The 23587-nt window shown below is 48.2% G+C and overlaps 1 protein-coding gene across 1 annotated transcript in view; it reads left to right on the top strand.

The window, feature by feature from the left end:
* Nucleotides 1–23587, top strand: part of ELK3 (ELK3, ETS-domain protein (SRF accessory protein 2)) — a 67983-nt gene that overhangs the window by 32936 nt on the left and 11460 nt on the right. The window contains exon 3 of the mRNA XM_012664052.1: nucleotides 14009–14803. Coding sequence (XP_012519506.1) covers nucleotides 14009–14803 — 795 coding nt within the window. The remainder of the gene's footprint in view (nucleotides 1–14008; nucleotides 14804–23587) is intronic.

The following is a 23587-nucleotide window of genomic DNA, read 5'->3' as shown; positions in this document are numbered from 1 at the left end:
AAGACAGGCACGTCACCGTGTGCCAGCACCACGTGCCAGGCCCCCAGGGTGGAGACAGGTAAGGAAGACGAGTCCTGCTTGGGAGCCACTCAGAGTTGCTGGGAATTCAGCAGTTCCCTGATCTGGTTTTAACAGATCACTTAAAAGCCATGCTAGTGGCTTCAGTCCTGGAATAGCCGTGCCTGAAATCTGGTGCTGGCCTTGGGGGCTCTTTCCCGCACCTGTGTTTCTGTGGATTGCCCACGTGGGTGTGTTAGGGAGACCTGGAGGGTCGAGGTTCTGCAGCTGAGCTCTGCCAGTGACCCACCTCCCCACTTACCAGCTTTGGAAAAGGCTGCTGGGCAAACCCGGTCGGAATTCCAGGGACGGAGGGATGCCCCATGCAGGGCACAGGTGTTTTACTGCCTGTCCAGCTCGAGAAACACGCAGGTGATGGAGGGCGGCTGTGTCTGAGCCTGTGCGGGGCAGAAACCAGGGCCCGCAGAGGCCTAAACAGGAGCCTGGGTTTCACAGCCGCCCTCTGCCAAGCACCTTGATTTCCTCACTGTCGCTGTAAGTCCCAGGAGATGGGTTTGTCACTGTGGTCCTGATGATTTGAATTTTTGGGTGCAGTTTTTTTTTTCCCTGTTAGGTTTAAACTGAGTCTTCCAGAAGGTACTTTTGCAACCTGATGTAATAAGAAGAATCTCTTTTGGAGGTTTTATTTGTTAACAAGCTAACAACTCTTTTTTACTTCTTAACAACGTTGGACAGACTTAGTTTCTAAATCTCTCGTCTTAGGTGGAGCAGGGCCAGATGCCCAGAGCCTGCAGGCGACTGGCCCTGACAACTGCCCGTGTACCCTCTAGGCCAGGTCTGAGGGGCAGGGGGAGCTGCTGGATTCACAGTGTTTATTCACTTCTTGAACAAAGCCTGGGTTGTTTGTAGTTATGCGTCTACCTCCAGTCCACACGGCCCCTTCTTGCCCCTCTGCCTTTTCCTCAGTCATTCAGCCATTCTTTTGAACATAGACCTCCCTCGGCAGCTGATCGGGGAGACAGGCATGCAAACCAATTTTAATAGATACACCGTGTAAGGTGCTAGCGTGGCCACGATGCTGGGATCTTCCGGGAGAGCGGGGAGGGACGTGAAGGCAGAGGGACGGCCTCCAGAGGTCAAGACACTTGACCCAGAGCTTGAGGACTGAGAATGAATTGCCCAGTATGGAAGGGTACATGAGGAAGGGAACAGCATGAGCAAAGGTAGGGATGTGCGAATTTGACTTTTTCAAGTACAGAGTGTTTATTTAGGGAATGAGGGAGAGATGAGGTTGGAACAGTGGCTGGGGTATGGTGTATATAGCATGCTAAAGAGTTGGAACTTTATGGTGAGAGCCAATATAGGGTTGAAAGCAAGAGAGGGCCATGATCAGATTTGCATTTAGAAATCCAAATCTGTGCCTGCTCTTACTCTTCTTGACATTGATAGTTTTACACTCCGACCACACAGCCCTGATCTTTTTGGCCAGTTACCACAAATCCATTCCCCTCTGCTGGCCGAGTTGGCCCTGTCACAGCTGCAGCACTGGGGTCCTACAAGCCCCTCTCAAAAACCGCCCCGGGGGAGGAGAGGGAAACGGTGGAGTCTGGTGTTCACATAAGCTGGGCCACTGTCTCCTGCTCCTGAGAAGCTGAAGACGTGGACTCCAGGTTGCTGCAGAAAGAGACCTGGAAGCTTACACAATCCCTCATCCTTTTCTGTCCAACAGGCCTTTTGTCCTTGTTGTTGTTGGCAGTGAGCATTCCTCCCAGGGGGAGGCTGAGAGCTCTGCCGGCTCCCTTCTCACCAGGAGATGAAAATGGTGATAGGATGAAAAAATCCTCCCGTCTCCACAGCAACCTCCTGGCTCAGCCTCACAACGTACTGCACGATCTTTACTTAATTGAAAGGAGTTTAGGGGAGAACAGTCAAGACAAAGTCATTGGCAACCTATTCCTGGAAGTAGAACGCATCAGCTTCTTAACTTAATTGGATAATTCATTTTAAATTGGGTGTGCAATCACGACAATAAAATGTTAGTGTTAATAATATATATCTGAGATCAACTGCCTGTGCCAAGAAGCCTAGCCCTGGTGGAATTCTTTAGTTTCCCAAAATAAATTTTATGAAGGTAAAATGATATATGGTCAGCGTGGAGAAAGAACAAACGTCCGGCAGTCGTTCATAGCCTGAAACTTTCTAGAATACGTTTGTTGGTGGTGGGATTTTACGGAAGACCCATCTATCCTGGACTCCACCCAGGGTGTTTTGTGTATGAAAGGGGCCCTCTGTGCCTAGCCCTGGGTCTGAGTGGTGACAGCCTGGTGTGTTTCGTTGGGTGTCTTTTTTTACTTTGTACTATAGCAGTTTCTCAGATGGTTTGAGGTATAACAGATGGCAACTGGACTATTGCCTGGGGGCCGAGGGGACAGCCAGGGCCTCTCTGCAAGATTTTGGTCTTGGAAGCTGCCTTGAGACCTGTGGAGTGGCTGAGTGGCCTCATGGAGGTCTTCCAATCTGGTCACATTGCCCTGGGAGATGGCGGCTGGCATAGGAGGCCCGGCTGCTGGGGCGCTCTTCTCCATGTGGACTGGGGGTGCTGCCTGTCTTGCATGTGCTTCCAGGCCAGTGTCCCTGTGGCACACAGTGTTCCCCCAAATAGGGCAGTTGCTAAGAAACAAGGATGAGCCAGAGGCTCGGGAGCCCCATCAACACTGTGTTGATGAGGATGCTTCTGCGCTCGGCGCTCAGCTGCCAAAGCTCCCGTGGCCTTGCCAAATCCACTTACGTCAGGCTGTTGCCCAAGCCCACACCGAGTCCGCGTTGCCAGCATGAACGTTCTTGCTTCTGGGATTTTAGCTGCAGGAAAATTTAGTGGCTGTGTAGACAAACTGGCAAAAAAACCTAACATTCACATCATACCACCCACCATCCACCCACGCCCCAGCTGTTCCTCTGCCCGGCCTCTTCCCCACCCGCTGCCTGTCCTCAGACAACGGTTTATCTCGGTTCCTACCCCAAATTTGTAAGACAGGAAGAGGAAACTCGCGTGTATGGAGCACTTCATTTTAAGCCCGGCACCACACTAGGTATTTTTACATTTATTAACTCGTTTGATAACTCATGACGTGCCTGTCTTCATGGCCAATATCGGGCCCATTTTCGAGGTGGGGATACTGAGTCTCAGAGAGGTTTCAGTAACGGACTCAAGATGAAGCAGCTGGTTGGTGGCAGAACTTTCAGCTAAAAGTCGTAACCCGGGATCTGTGCTTGGGTTTATGAAGCAGGAGGAGCATCGAGTTGCAGAGCCGCGGGCCCAGGCTTGAACCCTAGATTCTCCGTACTGCTGATCGTTGCCCCAAGGGGAGCTGGACAGAAGAGATAGGCCCTCAGTGTTTTTTTATTTAAATGACAATGGAAAAACTGCTGGCAGGATTATCTGAGTCTGCTGAAAATGTGAGGTGGAGGTTCCGGTGGCCCCAGAAGACCCCAGGCTTCCAGAAGTCACTTCCTAAAGCCAGCCAGATTGGAGCACACACTCCTGCGTGGGCACCTCCCAGCTCCCTGTGGCCTCCAGGAAAGACTCCAAACTCCCTTCGCCATCTGGCCCCAGGCCGACTGCCTCCCGCCCCCTCCTTCTGCATCTTCTCTGTCCTGTCCTCCCGCGGGGCCCACTCCAGGCCGGCCTTCAAACTCATCTCTGATTTTGCCTCCTCCAGCTGATGCCGTCACTTGGTGATTGCCTTCCCTGCTTTGTGTCCCCTCCCAGGGGGCACTTTGTTTCTCCTGCTGTCACTGTGTCTACTTCACCGGCCCAGGTGCTGGTTTTCCTTGCTGTTCCCAGTGTCACTGCAGTGCCTGGGCTGTGGCGGTGCCGGAGAAATGTAGCTTGGGTGAGTAAGGGACAAGAAGCAGCCTCTCCACAGCACAGAAGGATGTCTGTCGTCCCGGACTGGAAGCCCTGGAGAGGACCTAGGGAAGCGTCTTGCCCTACCTACCCCTCCTTTAGCAAGCGAGGCCGCTGCAGGGGAGGTGAGTTTCCAAGTTAGCAGGTGACAAAGCCAGGAAGAGAGCACACTCCCAGACCGCCTGTGGCTTCTGGCGGTAGCACGCCCCCACCCCTACTCCAATGCCATCTGCCAGCACTGGAGGTGGTCACTCAAAATGGGAAGGTCATTGTTAGCAACTCCCCCAACCAGCAGAGGAAGGAGGGGAAGACTTGTATTGGGGGAGCAGTTTTATATTTTATCTTATTAACACTTCAGAGGCCTTTGAATGAAAGTACCCTTCAGTGTTTACAGAGCCAGGAGGGAGACAGGACGCCAGGTCCAGGGAGCAGCAGCAGCAGCAGCCACCAGCTAAGAAGGGGCTGGAAAAATGCTATTAACGTCCAGCCGGAGCCTTACCGGGCCGAGGTGTCCTGCCAGGCCAGCAAGGCGGCTCTTCTCATTAGCACCCTCGGGGGGCCACACTTGCTCGGCGGCAAGGCTGAGGACCCTCTCGCTCCCGCTACCAGCCCCCATCTCAGGCTGCTGAATTTGCTGAGATAATTCACACTGTGGCTTACTAGGGCCAGAAAATAAGGAAATCTCAACCCAAACCGCAAGGAAACCTCTCCCGGGAGTCGGCAGAGTCGGCCAATTCAGAGACAGAGCTCTTTGCTGGCAGCCCATTATTCTTAGAAGTTTGCAGTGGGTGTGAGTGGGTGTGTACGTGTGTGCATGTACATGTCCAAACTTAAGTTTGAGACAAGGGACGGCCGGGCTCCACCCAACCCGGTGCCTGTAACAGCATCGCAGCGGGCAGGCCAGGGGCACTGCGGGGAGGCTCTGCCCCGCTGAACAGCAGTGGCTTTCAGAAGGGACTATACTAGTTTCCTGGGGCTGCAATAACAAATGCCACAAAGTTGGTGGCTCAAAACAACAGAAATGTGTTCTCTCAAAGTTTTGGAGGCCAGAAGTCTAAATCAAGGTGTTGGCAGGGCCACACTCCCTCGGAAGGCTTTAGGGGAGGCTCCTCCCTGACCTCTTCTAGCTCCTGGGGGCTTCCGGCACTCCTCAGTGTTTCTCGGCTTGTTGCCGTGTCCTCCGATCTCTGCCTTTGTCTCTCTGTGTCCTCCTGAGGACACAAGTCATTGACTTTAGTGCCCACTCAAATCCAGGCCGATTCCATCTCAACATCCGTAACTGATTATGTCTGCAAGGACCTTATTTCCAAATAAGGTCACATTCCAAGGTCCTTGGTGGGCATGCATTTTGGGAGGCATCGTTAAGCTCACTGCAGGGGGAAAGCCTGCCCTGGGTAGAAGCAACTCAAGTCGATGGCTCGAAGGAGCCCTTTTCTAAGATGCTCCTTAGGGGACGGGTATGAGGCGAGCTTGTCTCCCAAAGTTAATAGCAGAGCCTAGTATGGCCAGCTAACTGCTCAGTGTCCCCTCCGCTTCAGACGCAGAGGCTGAGCAGAGGCAGGGCACACCACCGCCCATCCAAGCTGAGGTCAGATGCTTCAAGGACAGAAGCCGGATTCACTCCTTTCTGTTCCTCAGGGCCTAGCACGGAGCCTTCCCTGGGAAAGTGTGTATTCAGTTTGTTGAAAGCCGGGCACAGTGGCACATGCCTGTAGTCCCAGCTACTCAGGATGGTGAGGCGGGAGGATCATTTGAGGCCAGGAGTTCAAGAATGGCCTGGGCAACATAGTGAGACTCCGTTTCTAAACAACAAAACACAATGTTTGTTGACAGAATATTTGCTTATTAAAGAGAAGGAACATTGACGATGACTCCTACAGTGATTACTTGTTCTAACTTTGGACAAAGGACAGTTCAGGTTTTGTATCAGGAAAGAGTGAGTCAGACTGTGGTCTGGACGGGAATCCAAAATGAGGAGTTTGAAGAAAATGTGTTGGCCAGGAAGCCACAGCCTGGAGAAACGCCTCTGCTACTTGCGGGTGGTGTGAACTTGGCTCACAGCCTCGGGTCCTGCATCAGTAAAAAGGGCATCGAAGCATTGTGAGTCTGACAAGAGATATTGTGTATGCCCTCTGTAAACTGTCAAGTGAGGTGCCCATCTAAGGAATTTTGATTACTCGAAGGTGGGATAAAATGAAAAGTGCGTTATAATCAATGAGCATTGCGTACAATGAGATCATTGTTTGAGAGCAAAATTCTGCTGGGCAAGAGATCATGTTTTAAGGACGTGTATGAGTGAGGGACTGACATATATCGATCCTTTAGAAGAAAATACCCTATGAGGTATTTTTTTTTTTTTTTTTGAGACAGAGTCTCACTGAGTTGCCTGGGCTAGAGTGAGTGCCGTGGCGTCAGCCTAGCTCACAGCAACCTCAGACTCCTGGGCTCAAGCGATCCTCCTGCCTCAGCCTCCCGAGTAGCTGGGACTACAGGCATGCGCCACCATGCCCGGCTAATGTTTTCTATATATTTTTAGTTGTCCAGCTAATTTCTTTCTATCTTTAGTAGAGATGGGATCTCGCTCTTGCTCAGGCTGGTTTCGAACTCCTGAGCTCAAACGATCTGCCCGCCTTGGCCTCCCCGAGTGCTAGGATTACAGGCGTGAGCCACCATGCCCGGCCCCTATGAGGTATTCTTATTCCCATTTTAGGGATGAGCAAACTGAGACCCATAGAAGTTGAGTGATTTTTCCCAAGGTCATAGAAAGTAGAGAGGCTGGGGTTCGAACCCAGGTCTGTCCACCCCAGCATTGGTTCCATGTAACATTTGGCCCATCGAGGCTCCTGGCCTGTGCCCTCACGTGAGCTGCCACTGTGCCTAGGCCTGTGGGGGCTCGTGGGAGCTGCGCAGTGCCGGCCGCCACCATGCTGTTTTCCCATCACCCTTGTCTCTTGGATGGTGCACCGCGTAGAGGTCGGCTTCTGACGTCCAGTCTGCTGCAGTGGGACTGCTGGGTCCCCAGCGCTCATGCCAGGGTGGCCCATCAGAGCAGGCACCTTCTCTACCTTGCAGATGGGCAGAGGCGCGTTCTATTTCTAGTTAAAGAACAGCCTTCATGGAAGATTGGTCTCTTCCGCACGAGGAGCTAGAAATAACCGTTCATAAGCAAGGTTTTCCCAGGCACTCTGCAGTTAACCCCACTATTACTCTGGAATGCAGAGACCCCTTTCCTGGCAGACAACTTTAGCAGCAGCCTCTGGGCCAAAGGCAGCTGCTTTCTGGAAGAGGGTGTGGTGGTAGAACAGAAATGGCTTAGGTCTTGGCACTAGACACAATTGGGTTCAAACTTCAGCTCCACCAGTTACAAGCTGTGTGATCTTGGGCTAGTAAGCGTTTTAGAGCCTGTTTCTTTCTGCGTAAAAAAAGTCTTAATTTGACAAGTAACACATATTAAGTAATATATTTTTTACATGCGTAAAGGCACAAAGAAATACTAAAAATCACTGTTAAATTTTATTATCCACCTTTAAGATTAATTTTTTTATCTTCCTTCTTTTATTTAAAATACATACATAGAAAAAGTTATTTCATTAAAATAATGGAATTATCCCATGCATACTTCTTTTTTTACCTAATGTATATTTAAAGATGTGGGAAAATGTTAACAATGGATTATCCTCTGAAATAACTACATGGTATTCCATTGTATGGCTCTCTTAATATTTAACCCACTCCTGTGTGGTGGAAAATGGGATATATCTTCACCGTCCAAGCAAGGGCCTTGACTTCTTCATCTCTAAAATGGGCTAACAGTGCCCACCGTGCAAGGTGGTTGTGTGTGTTCAGCACGTGGTAGGTCCTCATTAAGTGCTTCTTTCCTTCGTCCTTCCTCCCCACCGGTTCCTTTCACATAGGGTATCTCCCATGGTGCCACGAACGTGCCCCAAATAAATCCATCGCCCCGCGTGTCTGCTTGGCACCTGAACTCCGCGTTTCCTGCACTAGGGATCTCAGTGACAGGTGCCCCGAGCAGAGGCCCCGGCTCCCTCCGGGTCTGGGCAGCACGTTTCCTGCTCTGGGAGAGCAGTCGAGATGAGCTGGGTGTCTGGTTAGTGTCTGCACCACCTTGCGGGGCCTGACGTGCGGCGTCTCTCCCGTAGGCTGCAGTTGCTGTCTAAGTGGAACGCTTGGGTTCAGTGATTGTTCACATCTGCCGCCCCCTGCGCCCACCCCCTCCCTCCCGGATTAATTGGATTGTGTGAGGTTTTCTTCGCAGTGGATGTCAAGTGCTGGCTGTGTGAGGCATGATATACTATAAGCCTCGCGTGTATTTCTTGTCTGAGCCCAACTAAATAAAACATCATGTTTCCCCTGCTTGGTTGAGATATGTAAACCAGATGTGATTCTGCCTGCTATCTGACTGATCACGGTACCCCGAACGCTGGATCAAACGAGTAGAATATGCACAGCCCTCTAAGAGGGTTAATTTTGTCTATTAAATTGTTACTGGGGCTGACAGAAGGTGATGTTTATGATTTGCTTTGTTTTTGATTAAACAGGAGTATAAAAATAATGATGATAACACTAATAGCTGGTGTATGTCATGGGCTTATCCTGTGTGGATGTATCGAGCGTTCTGATATCAACTTTATATGGATTATCTCGTTCAGTCTCGTGAGGTGGACAGGTCCATCCGCATATTGTAATGAGGAAACTGAGGCCTGTGGCTGGTACGAGGCAGGGTGGCATCTGAACCCAGGCAGTGACTCTGGAACCCCTCCTTTTAATCCCAGCAGCAGCCCTTGTGATAGGGTCAGGTGGGTGTTTATTGGAAAGGTCCCCCTGCTCGGTCCCCCTTCCCCAGTGCTGGCATTGAGAGGGGCCCCAGCGCTTTGCTAGGAAAAGTCTTCTGCGTGACCTGTCCTACGTGCTTAGGGGGCTGCTCACATCTCTCAATTTTGAGAACAAAGTGGTAGGAAAGTTGGAAAAGCAGGTCTGGCTCCTCCTGGGGAGGAAGATGGGAGATTGGATCTGAGCCCATGAACTCCACACACACGACCTTAGATCAGAATCGGGGTGCCAGACCAGAGCAGATGTGTGGACACAGGCAGTATTTGCTGAGTAGATGGACGGGTGAAATCACGCGAGAGGTGTGGGGGGTATAGGGGCTTGCATATGGCCCCCAGGATCTGTCTGGGAGTTTTCGGTTTCAAAATGTGAGCAAAAAAGCACATCCAGGTATATGCACAGGACACATACACAGGGAGTTTCAATCAGCCTGGGAATTAGACACAGAGAATTTTCTCTCTCATAGGGTTAAGCCTCTGGCTTTATGCCTGGGTTAATTCTTCTTACCGTTAAAGTCATTCATTCAACAAACATTATTATCCTAATAACATCATCATTAAGAAGATAAATCCAATTCCACAAGCATCTCTTCATTGCTTAGCACTGTATATAATTTTTTTTAAAAAAATCACAGAATTAATAGAAATATTTCTAATCTACTAGTATGTGTGGGATTATTTACATAGACGACTCCTTCTTGTAAAGGAGGAGAAGGCAGAGCGGACTCTGTGTGTGTGTGTGTGTGTGTGTGTGTGTGTGTGCGTGAGTGTGCGCGCACGCGTACGCATCTTCACGCACACCTATGGACACCCATAACTGTTCTTACAGGTGTGACTGGAACCTGTCAGGGTGCAGTGCTGAGGGAAGTGGAAATCCGACCTGCTTTCTTGGGGTTTTCCATCCTGTTAGGGTGAAATGTGGCTGCAGGATGCTCTCATGGGACGCCTCCGTGTGTGGCGGCTGGTGAGCAGGGAAGGTCTCCTTTGCACAAGTCTGCCTGGAGTCCTGCCACAACGGACTGCTTGCCCTTTAGGCTCCTGCATTCTCAAACTGGGATATTTCATCCCCACTGGGAGGTGGTGACAGCGGGATTCATTTTGGTATCCGATCTTCCTCTTTTGCCTGGCACTGCCAGTGGGGTTTGTTTTGGGGGGACATTGCTTCCCCTTTCACCGAAGTTGGTCCCGTCCTTGCTGCCTGTAGCATCACACGGAATGCTGGCTGCGGAGGCAGCCCTCGCTGTGGATACACATTTAATGGGAGATCACAAAGAGGCTGCGCCCACACGGTGAAAGGAAGCAGCTGTGTGTAAGTGTCTCTCCAAAACCATGCGGGAGAGGCACTCGGCCCAGCCTGGCACAGCCCAGCATCGGTCAGGTTACCAGGCAACCATAAGCAACAAATACTTGACAGTCTGGGATTGAAGGGGCAAAAACCAGACTTTTTCTAAATATCCTCATTACTTATCATAATAAGAGCCTGTACCTAAGTGTTCTTGTATCCTGGGCTGCCTAAGTTAGCTCGACTCTTGTGTCACTCTCCACAGTGGCCAAGAGCTCAGGAGCCAGACTGCCTGGGTGCCATCTGTCGTCCTTAAGTACAGCTTTGTAACAGTGCTTAATTTATACTCCCTGAGCCTCGGTTTGCTTATCTCTAAAGTGGGGATAATAATAGTTCTACTCTCTGAGAAGATTAAATGAGTTGATGATTGTCAAGTTCTTAGAACAGAGCCTGACACATAATATGTGCTCAGCAAATACTAGCTCTTATTAGTCCTCATATTGTGACTTTTCTCAGCATACTGTCTTGGAAGGAAACTTCCCTTTGGAAACCACAGGGAGATCTTCAGACATACATGCAGCTGATGTGCCCCCAGGGTCAGCCCTGGAAGATAGGTAAGAAGGGACTGTCATTTCAGCTGCAGGGGACACACCTCTTCTGAGCCCACCCTCCTGCCCAATCCTCCAGCTCAGCACCCCTGTGGGGGGGCTTTCCTTACCCCAGCTTCCCTCGTGTGAGCAGACAGCCCCAGTGCCCAGGTTTGCTCTCTTTGTGACCTACTTACTCTACCGACCCTGCCCTCCTCCTACCGAGTCCCGTTCTCAGCCTGCAGTCCTTGCAGAGGTTCCCAAGTGTCTCCAGAGCTAGATCGAATCCCTCTTTTCCATTGGTCTCTAGAAAAGCAAGACCTGTTTCTTTCCAAATGCTGTGACTTCCTCCTTTGGGCCAGCTTGGGCCAGCTATTAAATTGTCCCCATCTCGGGCACAGTGTAACCTTTCCCAAAAAAACTCCTTTAGCGTCCTCGCAGCTCCTCCCACAGCAGCAGCAGTGGCTGAAGGGCGCTTCCCAGCGCTCCTTTTTGATATTCAGAATAGGGGTTAGCGTGTTTGCAGTCGCTATCTAGCTGCAGAGAGTTCCCACTGTCTTCCATTTAAACATATAAAATACTTAAGATTCTTTGTGTTCTTTTTTTAAAGGAGCTTCATCAAGATATAGTTCACACACCATATAATTAATTCACCCATATAAAGTGTACAATTCTGAATATGTTCAGAGTTGTGGATCCATCAGCATCAATTCTAGAACATTCTCATTACCCCAGAAGGAAAACCCCATACCCTTTATGCTCTCAGCCCCCTTCCTTCCATTTCTCTCAGCCCTGGGTAACTATAATCTGCTTTCTGGTTGTCTGTGTGGATTTCACTATTCTGGACATTTCATATAAATAGAATCTTATATAATATATGGGCTTTATAATCATATAATATCTGGCTTCTTTCACTTAGCGTAATGAATTCAAGGTCTATCCATGTTGTATCAGTGCTTCATTCCTTTTTATGGCTGGATAATATACCATTGTAAGGATATATCATATTTTGTTTTTGTTTGTCAGTTGATAGACATATGAGTTGTCCTTTATGTTCTTCCTAGCACATCAAGACCTGGTTCTCTATTTGAGATTGTCTTCAGTTCTCAACCATTTTTTGAGAGGGAGAGCCATTTTTATCAAATCCCTAAATTACTTCTTGATTTGCTTGATGAAGATTAGTAATCCCTGTTCAGACATTGTTTGAACCTGTAAGAAAATTAAAGGTTGGTTCCTCGCCCCACCAATAATTAGTTTATGAGACCTGTTAGAAGAAATGATTCAGACCATTTCTCTTTTCCTTTCTTCTATGTTTTTATTTAGGCTCTAAAAATTCACTCCATTTAGATGAGTGTTCAAACTGGCTGAGGAAAAAAATTGAAAGCTTTCCACCACGGAGAAAATATTATGTGCTAAAAACAAAAATATCGTAGAATTTTAGCAGAGGAAGCATTAACACACCAGGCAAGCGTATTTTCTTTTTAATAGGAACTGACTCTCGGTCAGGTGGGTCCAATGACGACCTTATTTAATCTTTTCCTGCTGGGAGCTAATTTTCCTGGGCATGTTCTCTCCCTAGGCCTGGCGTTGCACAAGGCCCAGGTGGAAAACGTTTTAAGTTTCCCAGATTTCTCTGTAGGTTTGTAAGAGGTGTTGAGCGTCTCGGGGGTGAAGTGGGTGCAGTGAATGGGCAAGCCAGAGCTCTGGGGTGCTGGCCGCTGGAACGGTTGTTCAGCTTTGAATCTAATCTGTATGCTGGTGCTGAGCTAGGTTTTCCAGGACTCACGCGTGTGGGATTTCTTGTGCTGCGTGGGGACCTCACGCGTCCCCTCCCTTAGATACCTGCTCCGAGGAATTCCTCCTTGAAAATCTCAGTGACATGGTAAATATGCCCTATCCTTCTGTCTTCTAAAGGGGGTGGGGGGCGCGGGGAAGGCAGATCAGAATGTCATAATGTAACAAGCTGGCAGGCAAAAACATAATATATTTAGAACCAAACTAGGATTACAAAAGGGACATCAAAATTGAATTAAATTTCCTCTCTATTAGGGGGTTCTTTGATTCTCTCCCCCCCAAATTTGTGTGGGAATGTGAAAAAGCTTAGGCTTTAGAACTGGTAGATCTTAGTGGTTCTTGGGCAAATCTCTGATCTTGTGAGGATGACACTTTCCACCTCCACCAGGGTTAGTGGGGGATTCGGGGAGCTGGCTTGTATGCAACACCTGGTGCAGAGTAAATGGGCTCTTATTAGGAGCTGCTTCGAAAGCTTTTCTTCCCCAAATGAATTTTTCTTTTATACCCTCACTCATACCCAAGTTTTAGGAGGAACGGTTTATAAGGAAACGCTCGGAGTCCTTTTCCTATAGGATGGTGCTAGTTCTTTGTGCTTGAAAGAGATCATCTTTGTCTCCCTTGAGTTCCCTGGACCCCAAGGTTCAGCCATAGGGGGAGGCACAGAGCAAGAATTTGATAGATAAATATGGAATCTGGTGGTTTCTGCAGGGAATTAATGTATTCGTTTAATAAACCTCAAGAATAGTACACCCTTTAATAGAAAGTCCCTTCCCACAAAGGGCTGTGAAAACTTTTGCAATGACTATTGTTTTTCATTTATATCCTAACGTTTGAAGACTGGAGCCATAAGTCTGAGAGCCAGAAGTAGTTAGTAGCAACTTAAAATACTGTGTATGAATGTCGTAAATATCCAAGTAGACAATTCATTTCTCCTCCAGTGGCTTTCTTGGAAGAAAAATAAAAAGGCAAAAAAAAAAGGCTCCGTGGTTTAAGAAAACGTTGTGGTGTTTGGTGATGATAACTTACATTTCTATAATGCTTTCCAGCTTACAGAATGTTTTCCCATTATTGTTTCCTTGAGTGCCCCCGACTCCCAGAGGTCGGTGAGACAGTCCTGTATTATGGTTAAGGACATGCTGCCTCTACCACCTCCGACCAGGTGGCCGTGTGAGTTACTTAAGCGCTCTGGGCTTATTCAACTAATTTTTAAAATAGGAATAACAATACCTTCTTCCTTTTAGGATTTCTATACAAACTGTATGAGATCAGGCATGAATAATCCCAGCCACATAGTAAGTGCTTCATAAATGGCAACTCTTCCTATATTATTACATATAATAATCCTCACTTTGCAGATGAGGACACTGAAAATGGCAATTAATTTACCAGAGATCACACACCTAGTAGTTGGCAGAACTGGAATGGAAGGATAATTCTTTCCACTGCCCCCTAGCCAAGATGTGTAAATCGGGAATATTCTGGTGCCTCTGGCGGCAAAAGGTACCATCATCGTGAGCCTCTTACTGTCTCTTTGGTGCACTCATATTTTAAATATCCATTTTTGTATTTGCAGAACATCATCAAGAAGGTGATCGGGCAGAAGTTTGTGTACAAGTTTGTCTCTTTCCCCGAGATTCTGAAAATGGATCCTCACGTGGTGGACATCAGCCGGGACAGCCTCCTGCTGCAGGACGCCGACTGCCAGGCGCCCCCCGAGGGCCGCGAGGCCCACAAGCACGGCCTGTCCGCCCTCAAGATCACGAGCCGCAACGAATACATCCACTCGGGCCTGTACTCGTCCTTCACCATCAACTCCCTGCAGAACCCGCCGGATGCCTTGAAGGCCATCAAGACGGAGAAGCTGGAGGAGCCGCCCGAGGACAGCCCCCCGGTGGAAGAAGTCAGGACTGTGATCAGGTTTGTGACCAATAAAACCGACAAGCACGTCACCAGGCCCGTGGTGTCCCTGCCCTCCACGTCGGAGGCCGCGGCGGCGTCCGCCTTCCTGGCCTCGTCCGTCTCGGCCAAGATCTCCTCTTTAATGTTGCCAAACGCTGCCAGCGTTTCATCCGCCTCTCCCTCCTCGTCTCGGTCCCCGTCCCTGTCCCCCAGCTCGCCCCTCCCTCCTGAGCACAGAAGCCTCTTCCTGGAGGCCGCCTGCCATGACTCGGATTCCCTGGAGCCCTTGAACCTGTCATCGGGCTCCAAGACCAAGTCTCCGTCTCTTCCCCCAAAGGCCAAAAAACCCAAAGGCTTGGAAATCTCAGCGCCCCCGCTGGTGCTGTCCGGCACCGACATCGGCTCCATCGCCCTCAACAGCCCCGCGCTCCCGTCGGGGTCCCTCACCCCGGCCTTCTTCACCGCTCAGGTAAGAGGCACCCCTGGCGCCCCCTCACTTAGTGGCTTCGGAGAAAGGGAGAAAGCAACCGGAGCCACTTCCTTGTGTCCCTCCGGGCACAATCCTGGGGCCATGTACCAAAGTCACTGTGCGAATGTGAGGGGGAGTTCCCTCCGCAGCCCATGATATACACAGAGGAAAGGGTTCGGTGTCCGGCTGCTGGGGTGCTTGATTGGTTCTTGCCGTTAGTGGCCTAAAGGGACCCTAAGCTGGAACTAGCACACTGGCTGTCAGAGCCGACCTGCACGGCGACTTCCTGGGGAGAGCTGAGCGGCCAGTTTACATTTCCGAAGGCATTTGGGCTTCATGAAATTTTTACGGCAGAGTCCTCTCTGGGGGCACTTTGGAAATAGCCGTTTGTTTTCTGTTAACACGGAAATAGATGTTGACTGATACCGCCACTGCGGTTGTCGGTGTGAGCTGCGGTGGCGTGTAAGGCTCTAATGAGACACGTAGGAGCCACACCAGACAGGAGGAGCTTCTTCACTAAATGCAGTGCTGCTCTGCAAAGGCCCAGGTCCACGCCCCAGGGGACAGGCAAGCAAGTCTGTAGAGCAAGAAAGTCCTTGTGGTTATTAACCCCAAGGGGAAAGCAGCCTCTTCCTTGTCCAGCCGACAATTGCAAGGCAGAGACAAAGTAGGTGCTGGTTAACTGTATTTCTGCTTCCCCTTGAAGATGGGACGCCATTTAGTGGCAGAGATCAAGACCATTACTTTTGGGGTCACAGACCTGGATTAAGCTCCTAGCTACCCCACTTCCTAGGGGTGTGTCTGTGGGCATGACTATAGTGGCTTTGTGGCAGGCTGGGGTCTGGGCCCAGGACAGGAGAGTGGCAGGAGGGGCCCAGGCTGAGAGAGGGCGTTCGCAGCAGAGGAGGTAGGGCACTAGGTAGTGCGCCAGACCCGCTCAGAACTAAGGGAGTCCTGGCCGCGTGTGGGAGATGGGGGAGCCTCAGGACTCAAACTCCACGGTCCTGGAGCATCTGCTCTGCCCTTGGCCTGGCCAAGGGTGGCCCACAGGGAGGGAAAGCAGTGTTAATGTGGGAGAAACCAGAGGGGACAGAGACCAAGCAGGACATAGGAGTGCAGCATCTATTCAGAGCTGAATTCTCTCAGCCTGTGTCACCCAGGTGGTTTCCCTGAGAGCAGACGGGGTATTCACCGGTGTCACTGTGACTTGACAATAAGCCTCAGGTCATTTAGGATTAGAGACCGTCAGGGTAAGATTGGGATTCTCAGAGATTCCCACTCCTAGGAGCTGCTTCAGGGAGTCCCCCAGGGTGGCATTTGGAAGGCTTTCTGCTGAACTCCATTCACCTTGGCCTGAGGGCCCAGTCCTTGTCCCTGAATCACCCCCAGGGCACAGGAGTGAAGGAGAACCCTGGGGAGTGGGGCTGTCCCCAAAGGCAGCAGCAGTGCCAGTGCCTGGCTTTGCCTGGCTGGTTTCTCTCCTACCTGAGCACTTTCTGTCACAGAAAGTCTCCTTTCCTGTGTGGCTCGTGCTGTGTGCAGTGTGACACTGTGTGCCCATGAACATTTGGTGATCTGTGGGAACTTCCTGTAAACCTTCTTAACGGTGGGCTTTAGCAGAGATGAAGCGTGTGCTGTGAAAACTCAATACCCTGGACACGAAACTCTCGAGATTGGTTATTTCCAGCTAGAAAGATGGCAGGAAGAAAGGGAGAAGTCAGAGGCTTGGCATGTCCTGTGTCACATGGTTACCATTGCCTCCAGGGACCTTATTAAACACATACAGGCAGACCTCGTTTTATTGTGCTTTGCTTTATTGCACTTTGCAGATATTGATGTAGCATTTTGTGCAAATTGAAGGTTTGTGGCAATCCTGTGTTGAGCAATTCTATCAGCGCCATTTTTCTAACAGCGTGTGCTCACTTTGTGTCTCTGGGTCACATTTTGGTAATTCTCACAATATTTCAAATGTTTTCATTATTCTATATATTTCGGTGGTCTGTGACCAGTGATCTTTGATGTTACTATTATAAGTGTTTTGGGGCACCATGAACTGCACCCTTGTAAGATGATGAACTTAATTGATAAATGCAGTGTGTGTTCTGACTGCTCCACAGATCAGCTGTTCCCCATCTTTCTTCCTCTCCTCGGGCCTCCCTGTATTCCCTGAGACACAATGATATTGAAATTAGGACAATTAGTAACCCAAATATAAGGGCCAGGTGCGGTGGCTCATGCCTCTAATCCTAGCACTCTGGGAGGGCAAGTGGGTGGATCCCTTGAGCTCAGGAGTTCGAGACCAGCCTGAGCAAGATCGAGACTTGTCTCTACTAAAAATAGAAAAATTAGCTAGGTGTGGTGGCCTGCACCTATAGTCCCAGCTACTCGGGAGGCTGAGGCAAGAGGATCGTTTGAGCCCAGGAGTTTGAAGTTTCAGTGAGCTATGATCATGCCACAGGGTAACAGAGCAAGACTCTGTCTCAAAAAAATTAAAATAATCCAAGAATAGCCTTTAAAGTGTTCATGGGAAAGGAAGAGTCAAACATTTCACATCTCTCACTTTAAATTAAAAGCTAACAACAATTAAGCTTAGTGAGGAACACATGTCCAAAGCTAAGACAGGCCAAAAGCTAGGCCTCTTGTGCCAAACGTTTAGCCAAGTTGTGAATGCAAAGGAAAAGTTCTTGAAGGAAATTAAAAATGCTACACCAGTGAACACAAAAATGACATGGAAGCAAAACAGCCTGATTGCTGATATGGGGAAAGTTTTACTGGTCTGGATAGAAGATCAAACCAGCCACAACATTCCTTTAAGCCTAATCCACAGCAAGGCCCTAACTCTCTTCAGTCCTATGAAGACAGAGAGAGAATAAAAGTTTGAAGCTAGCAGAGGTTGGTTCATGAGGTTTAAGGAAAGAAGTCGTCTCCATAACATAAAAGTGCAAGGTGGTGATGAACAGCAAGTGGTGATGTATTCATAGAAGCTACAGGAAGTTATCCAGAAGGTCCAGCTAAGATTATTGATGAAGGTGGCTACACTAAACAGTACATTTTCATTGTAGATGAAATAGCCTTTTATTGAAGATGCCATCCAAGAATTTCATAGTTGGAGAGACATCATTGCCTGACTTCAAAGCTTCAAAGTACAGGTTGACTCTTGTTAGGGGATAGTGCAACTGGTAACTTGAAGTTGAAGCCAATGCTTGTTTATCTTGCTGAAAATCCTAGGGCCCTTAAGAATTATACTAAATCCACTCTATGTTCTATAAATGGAACAACAAAGCCTGGATGATACCACATCTATTAACACCATGGTTTACTGAATAGTTTAAGCCCACTGTTGAGACTTACTGCTTAGAAAAAAATATACCTTTCAAAATATTACTGATCATTGACAGTGCACCTGGTTACCCAAGAGCTCTGATGGAGATGTACAAGAATATTAATACTGTTTTCATGCCGGCTAACACAACATCCATTCTGCTGACCATTAATCAAGGAGTAATTTCAACTTTCAACTCTATTATCTAAGAAACACATTTCGTAAAGCTATAGCTGCCACAGATAGTAATTCCTCTGATGGATCTGGGCGAAGCAAATTGAAAACCTTCTGGAAAGGATTCACCATTTTAGATGCCATTAAGAACATTGGTGATTCATAGGAAGAGGACAAAATATAAATTTAACAGGAGTTTGGAAGAAGTTGATTCCAGCGCCCATGGATGACTTCGAGGGGTTCAAGACTTTGGTGGAGGAGGTCACTGCAGATGTGGTGGAAACAGTAAGAGAACTAGAATTAAAAGTGGAGCCTGAAGATGTGACTGAATTTTGCAATTTCATGATCACACTTGAAAGGATAAGGATTTCCTTCTCAAGAACGAGCAAAGAAAATGGTTTCTTTTTTAAAGAAAATTTATTTCAAAATATTAAGTGGCACAAGTGTTGTTTTTACCTGGATGAATTGTACAATGTTGAAGTCGGGGCATTTAGTGTGCCCGTCACCAAAATAGTATACATCATACCCGATAGGTAAGTTTTTATCTCTACCCCCTCACACTCTCTCCCTTAGTTTCTAATGTTCTTTAAACCACTAAGACAGTGGTTTCTGGAGATGGAATCTACCTCTGGTGAAGATGCTGCGAACGTTATTGAAAAGACAACAGAGGATTTAGAAAATTACATAAACGTGTTTATAAAGCAGCAACGGGGTTCAAGAGGATTGACACCAATTTTGAAAGAAGTTCTGTGGGTAATATGCTATCAAACAGCATTACATGCTGCAGAGAAATCTTTTGTGAGAGGAAGAGTCAATCGATGTGACAAACTTCATGGTTTTATTTTAAGAAATTGCCATAACCACTCCAGCCTTCAGCAACCACCACCCGGATCAGTTAGTCCGCAGCCTTCAACATCAAGGCAAGACCCTCTGCCAGCAAAAATACTCTTGATTCGCTGAAGGCTCAGATAATTTTTAGCATTTTTAAGTAATAAAGTATTTTTTAAATTAAGTTATATACTTTTTTTTACGCATAATCATATTGTACACAATAGACTAAAGTGTAAACATAACTTTTATGTGCCCTGGGAAACCAGAAAATTCATGTGGCTCACTTTATTGCGATGTTCACTTTATTGTGCTGTTCTGGAACCGAACCTGCAATATCTTTGAGGTACCTCGTGTAGTCCCAAATTCATATTTGAAATTTTGATCCATAACATGATATGCATAAAAAATTGTCAGCATTCTGCTACTCTAACTCCATAGCCAGCATTTGCATCAAAAATATTAATGTTTGTGGTACATCTGCTAGGAGCTGTACAAAGTACAGGTGAGATTACTCTTGTTTTTGAGTTTTTAATAAACAAAGATTACTAAGGTAGACAGATACGATGAACACCCAAAGACCCCTGGAACATGGAACTATGAGGAACTGAAAAATTAGAATACAGAAGCCATACCAAGGATTGGTGCTCGGCTGCTGAAGTCATATTTGAGTGTTGCTAAAAAGCAAGTCTGCTGGCACAGCTACAGAAATGCAGAGAGTGGAGGGGAGCCCCAATGTGAAACCCTCCTGGTCCCCAGCCAGGCACCGTGGCAGCCCGAATGGTGCCTCTGGAACTTCTGTTTCTGATTCTTTTGCACCTGGTACATCTGTCCCTCTTCCTTCTATTCAGTCTCTCCCTCCTCATATCTCAACAACGTGAAATTCATTCAGAATCGGAGGCTGGCACGTTACATTTCCCTTCATTTATGCCAAGACCTGTGTCTCCCGTGCACTGTTTTAGATGCTGAACTCAGGTATGTGAGGCAGCGGAGCATGCACTCAGCTTCAGAGCCTGAGTACGTACGCCCCAGGATGTTCTATTAGCAGCAGCCTGGGATTAGTACTAGTTTAGTGGAGACAGCCAGAGCTCTAAAATGCTAAAACCTCCTCCTGTCATTACTGGTTGAAATAACAATTTTGAGCCTAAATCACGAAGTGAGAATTTGGAGCAAAATGAATGCATATGGTGAGGAGTATCCCATCCCAGCTCTGGGATGGTTTCTCCTCTTACTGTCTCTTTTGCCATTATCACCAAAAGGAAAAAGGGTTTTCTTTTGGTTTCCTCTAATCCCAACTTTCTTCTCACTCTCTAACACTTCCCTATCTCAGCCTGCAGCTGTGTCCACACTGACCATTCCTGTGGGCACAGGATGTCCTTGTGGGAGCTCTTTGCAGCGGAAGATGTCACTGGTAGAGTTTGGTGTGACTCATTGGCACCCCAGGTGAAGGTTCTTGGTTCCACCAGATGAACTGTGGGGGTACCCTCCCTCTTTCCACCCTGGGGCCCATCTCCTTTCACCACTCTTTGCCCTTCCTGTTAATCCTTTGTGGTTCTGCACCTTGTCCCAGGTTCTGCCCTTATTCCTTTTCCGCCATCACTTTCTACACCTACGCTGGACTCCTATGGGAGCCTGCATTTTGTCCCCTTTTCCTTAAGGTCATTGCTACACAAACTTCTGTGGGATTTGACTCCTCTGTTAAAGTCCTTAAAACCATGTTTTTATTTGAATTCAGACAACTTTAGGCATTTCTGGAGAACCATAGTCACCTTTTATGACCTTGTCTAACCCCAAGGTGGCACGGTTATGGATTCCATTGGCATCCGTGGGAGCTGAAGATCAGAGATGTTAAATAGACAGCCTGTTTTTCTCTCCTTTACTCTCCAAAAGCCTGAATGACTTGCTAGTATCTCAAATCACCAAATCAAGTGATCTGCAAATACTTCCTCTTGAGTAGCTTATCCATATCCTCTTTAGTCAGTCAAGAACAAATGCCTGTCATTTGTTAATCAATTAGTTTGGGAGATAATTGTTGAATACCAAGCACTTGCCAGGTGCCTGGGGATGCAGAGGCTAGCAAGATAGACCCAGTTCCTGTTCTCGTGAGTTCACAGGTTGCCATCCAGAAGGCAAAGCATGCGGGGCAGTATATACTATAGGGTATGATTTAGGGTGGTGTGAAATTAAGGAGGACCCTGAAAACCAGCTGAGGAATTTCGATTTGTTTTGATGGAAAATTGACAGCTGCTTAGATGTATAAGTGAAACAAAATTCCTATTAGAATCTATCAGCAAATAATTATTGAGCATTAATTTTTTATAAGGCCTAGAAAGGACACCAAAAGTGCACATTCTGTTTTCATGACCTTGGGGCCCAGCCATGACAGGCATGGCTAAGCTACCTGGGTAAAACAGTCCCTGCTAGTTAGGAGCGCATAACTTACCGTGAGTAGCTTCATATAGCATCTCAGATGCAGTGGAAAAGGAATACTAAGGAAGAAGGTATTAACTGTGCTGGAGGTGGGGAAGAATATCGAGAGGGCTTCACGGAGGGGGTGACCAAACTTGGGCAGGGTGTTGAAAGATCAGGAGGATTTTTTGAGGGTGACGCGGGCATTGTGGGGCCAGCTTGGGGCAGGGCATGAAGACGTGAAACGGCTCTGTGATTAGGGGAGGTACAGTAGTTCAGTTACGTGGGAGGATGAATTCCAAAGGTAAAGGAAAGTGGCAGTGGGCAGCATCGAAGGGGTATGAGTGACTGTCTGACTTGTGTTTTAGAAATCACCCTCATGGTGTGGACTGGGAAGGGGGGAGGCTGGATCCGTTTAGGACACCACTGTAGTATTCCAGGTGGAAAGCTGTGCTGGTGGGGGTGGGGGTGAAGGGGATGGATGTGAGAGAGACTTAGGGGATGCTGTCAGCAGGACTCACTGGGTGGGGGGTGGGACAGAGCCGACCTGAGTATGAGCATGGGAGGAAGAATGAGCTCATGGGGAAAGGTTAAGGTTCATTTTAGGCCATGTCAAGTTTGAGGAACCTGTAGGACCAAGTGAACAAGTCCAGCTGCAACTGGAGCTAAGGGCAGAGTCTGGGGCTAGAGACAAAGGTAGGGTGTCTTCGACAGGTAAAGGGTGGTTAAAACCCTGGATAGATGAGATCCCTTGTCTGTAGCCCAGGGAAGCCTGGGCTGAGTGGTCAGGGACATTCTGGAATGAATGTTGAAGGACAAGTAGGCTGGAATTGCGTGGTTCTCTGTGTATATGAGATGAGCTCAGGATATACCAAGCAAAGTCAGAGGGCTCACATATGGAAATTAGGAAGTGTATGAAACTGGTTCTGGGAAGCCTAGAATTGTGGCTCAGGTTATTCCTTTTTCCCTGAAACTCTGAAAGAATTTTGAGTGGACATAGTGTTTCGGGGCAGTTGACGTGGTGATGGTGTGCAGAATGGATGGGGAAGGAGGCCTGGGGCAGGTGGACTGGTGTAGGTGGCTTTTGTAGAATGCCATCTGTGAGGTGATAGGGGCTTGGGTGCAGTAGGAATGGAAATGATGGGATAAATAGGAAAGTGAGTTCAAGGAAACCTTCAGAAGCCATGCCTGGAGCTTGCAATTAGGTGCATGACATTTTGCGTGGTGGTGACTGGATGCTGGTGCTAGTCCAGGCTGTGAGTGCAGGGATCCTGTCTGGTTTTGTCCTTGTCTCTGGCACCTGAAGCATACTGTGCACCCTTCAGCATTTGTTGAGGGGCTGCATAAATGGTGGTAAAGACAATCGGAAGTCTTAAGAACCCAGATGTGGGAAGAAGGTGATGAGCTGGTTTGAACATGTGGGCACTCCAAGGGGAGAGATTCAATAGGGGATACGCCAGGGACGGGGCACACCTAGACCTGCTGATGGCCTCAGCTCATCAAGTGTCTAGGAGCCGAGGACTACAAGAGGCATAAAGATGAGCAAATACCTTCAAGGCTATGGCAAGAAGTATAAGGAAAATATGCAAATTACTATGAAGCAGAACATATTAAATGTTAAGAAAAACAGTGGTTACAAAGTGTTATAAAGATTCAGTAAAAAGAGAAATCCCATCTGGTTGGGGGAGATCAGAAAAGTCTTCTTTGAGGTGGCATATTGAGGGGCAAAGGGGGACAGGGCAGGACGGAGGAGGTGGTGGGAGGGCATCATCCAGGCAAGAGGGCCACCCACAAGGGTGCACATCTGGATGCCAGCTCTCCTGTTTAGCTCAGTTGTGTGGGCTTTTTAGGAAACTGTATTAAGTGGAGAATGAAAAGGAGATCCTGGGAGGAGGTCGTACCCCTTGCAAATTGAATGGCCATTGCCCGCGGGCATCTCCTTCCCTGGCAGCCTGTGGGATCAGGAGCTCCCCGTGGGCCACGTTTGTCTTTGGGGAGTGAAAGGAAGCACGTGCCTTGCTGTGGCTTCTCTAGCACTCGGCCCTCAGGCT

Source organism: Propithecus coquereli, unplaced genomic scaffold, assembly GCF_000956105.1.
Source record: "Propithecus coquereli isolate 6110/MARCELLA unplaced genomic scaffold, Pcoq_1.0 Scaffold85, whole genome shotgun sequence".
In the NCBI taxonomy this organism is placed as follows: domain Eukaryota; kingdom Metazoa; phylum Chordata; class Mammalia; order Primates; family Indriidae; genus Propithecus; species Propithecus coquereli.
This window is presented reverse-complemented; position numbering and strand designations above follow the sequence as displayed.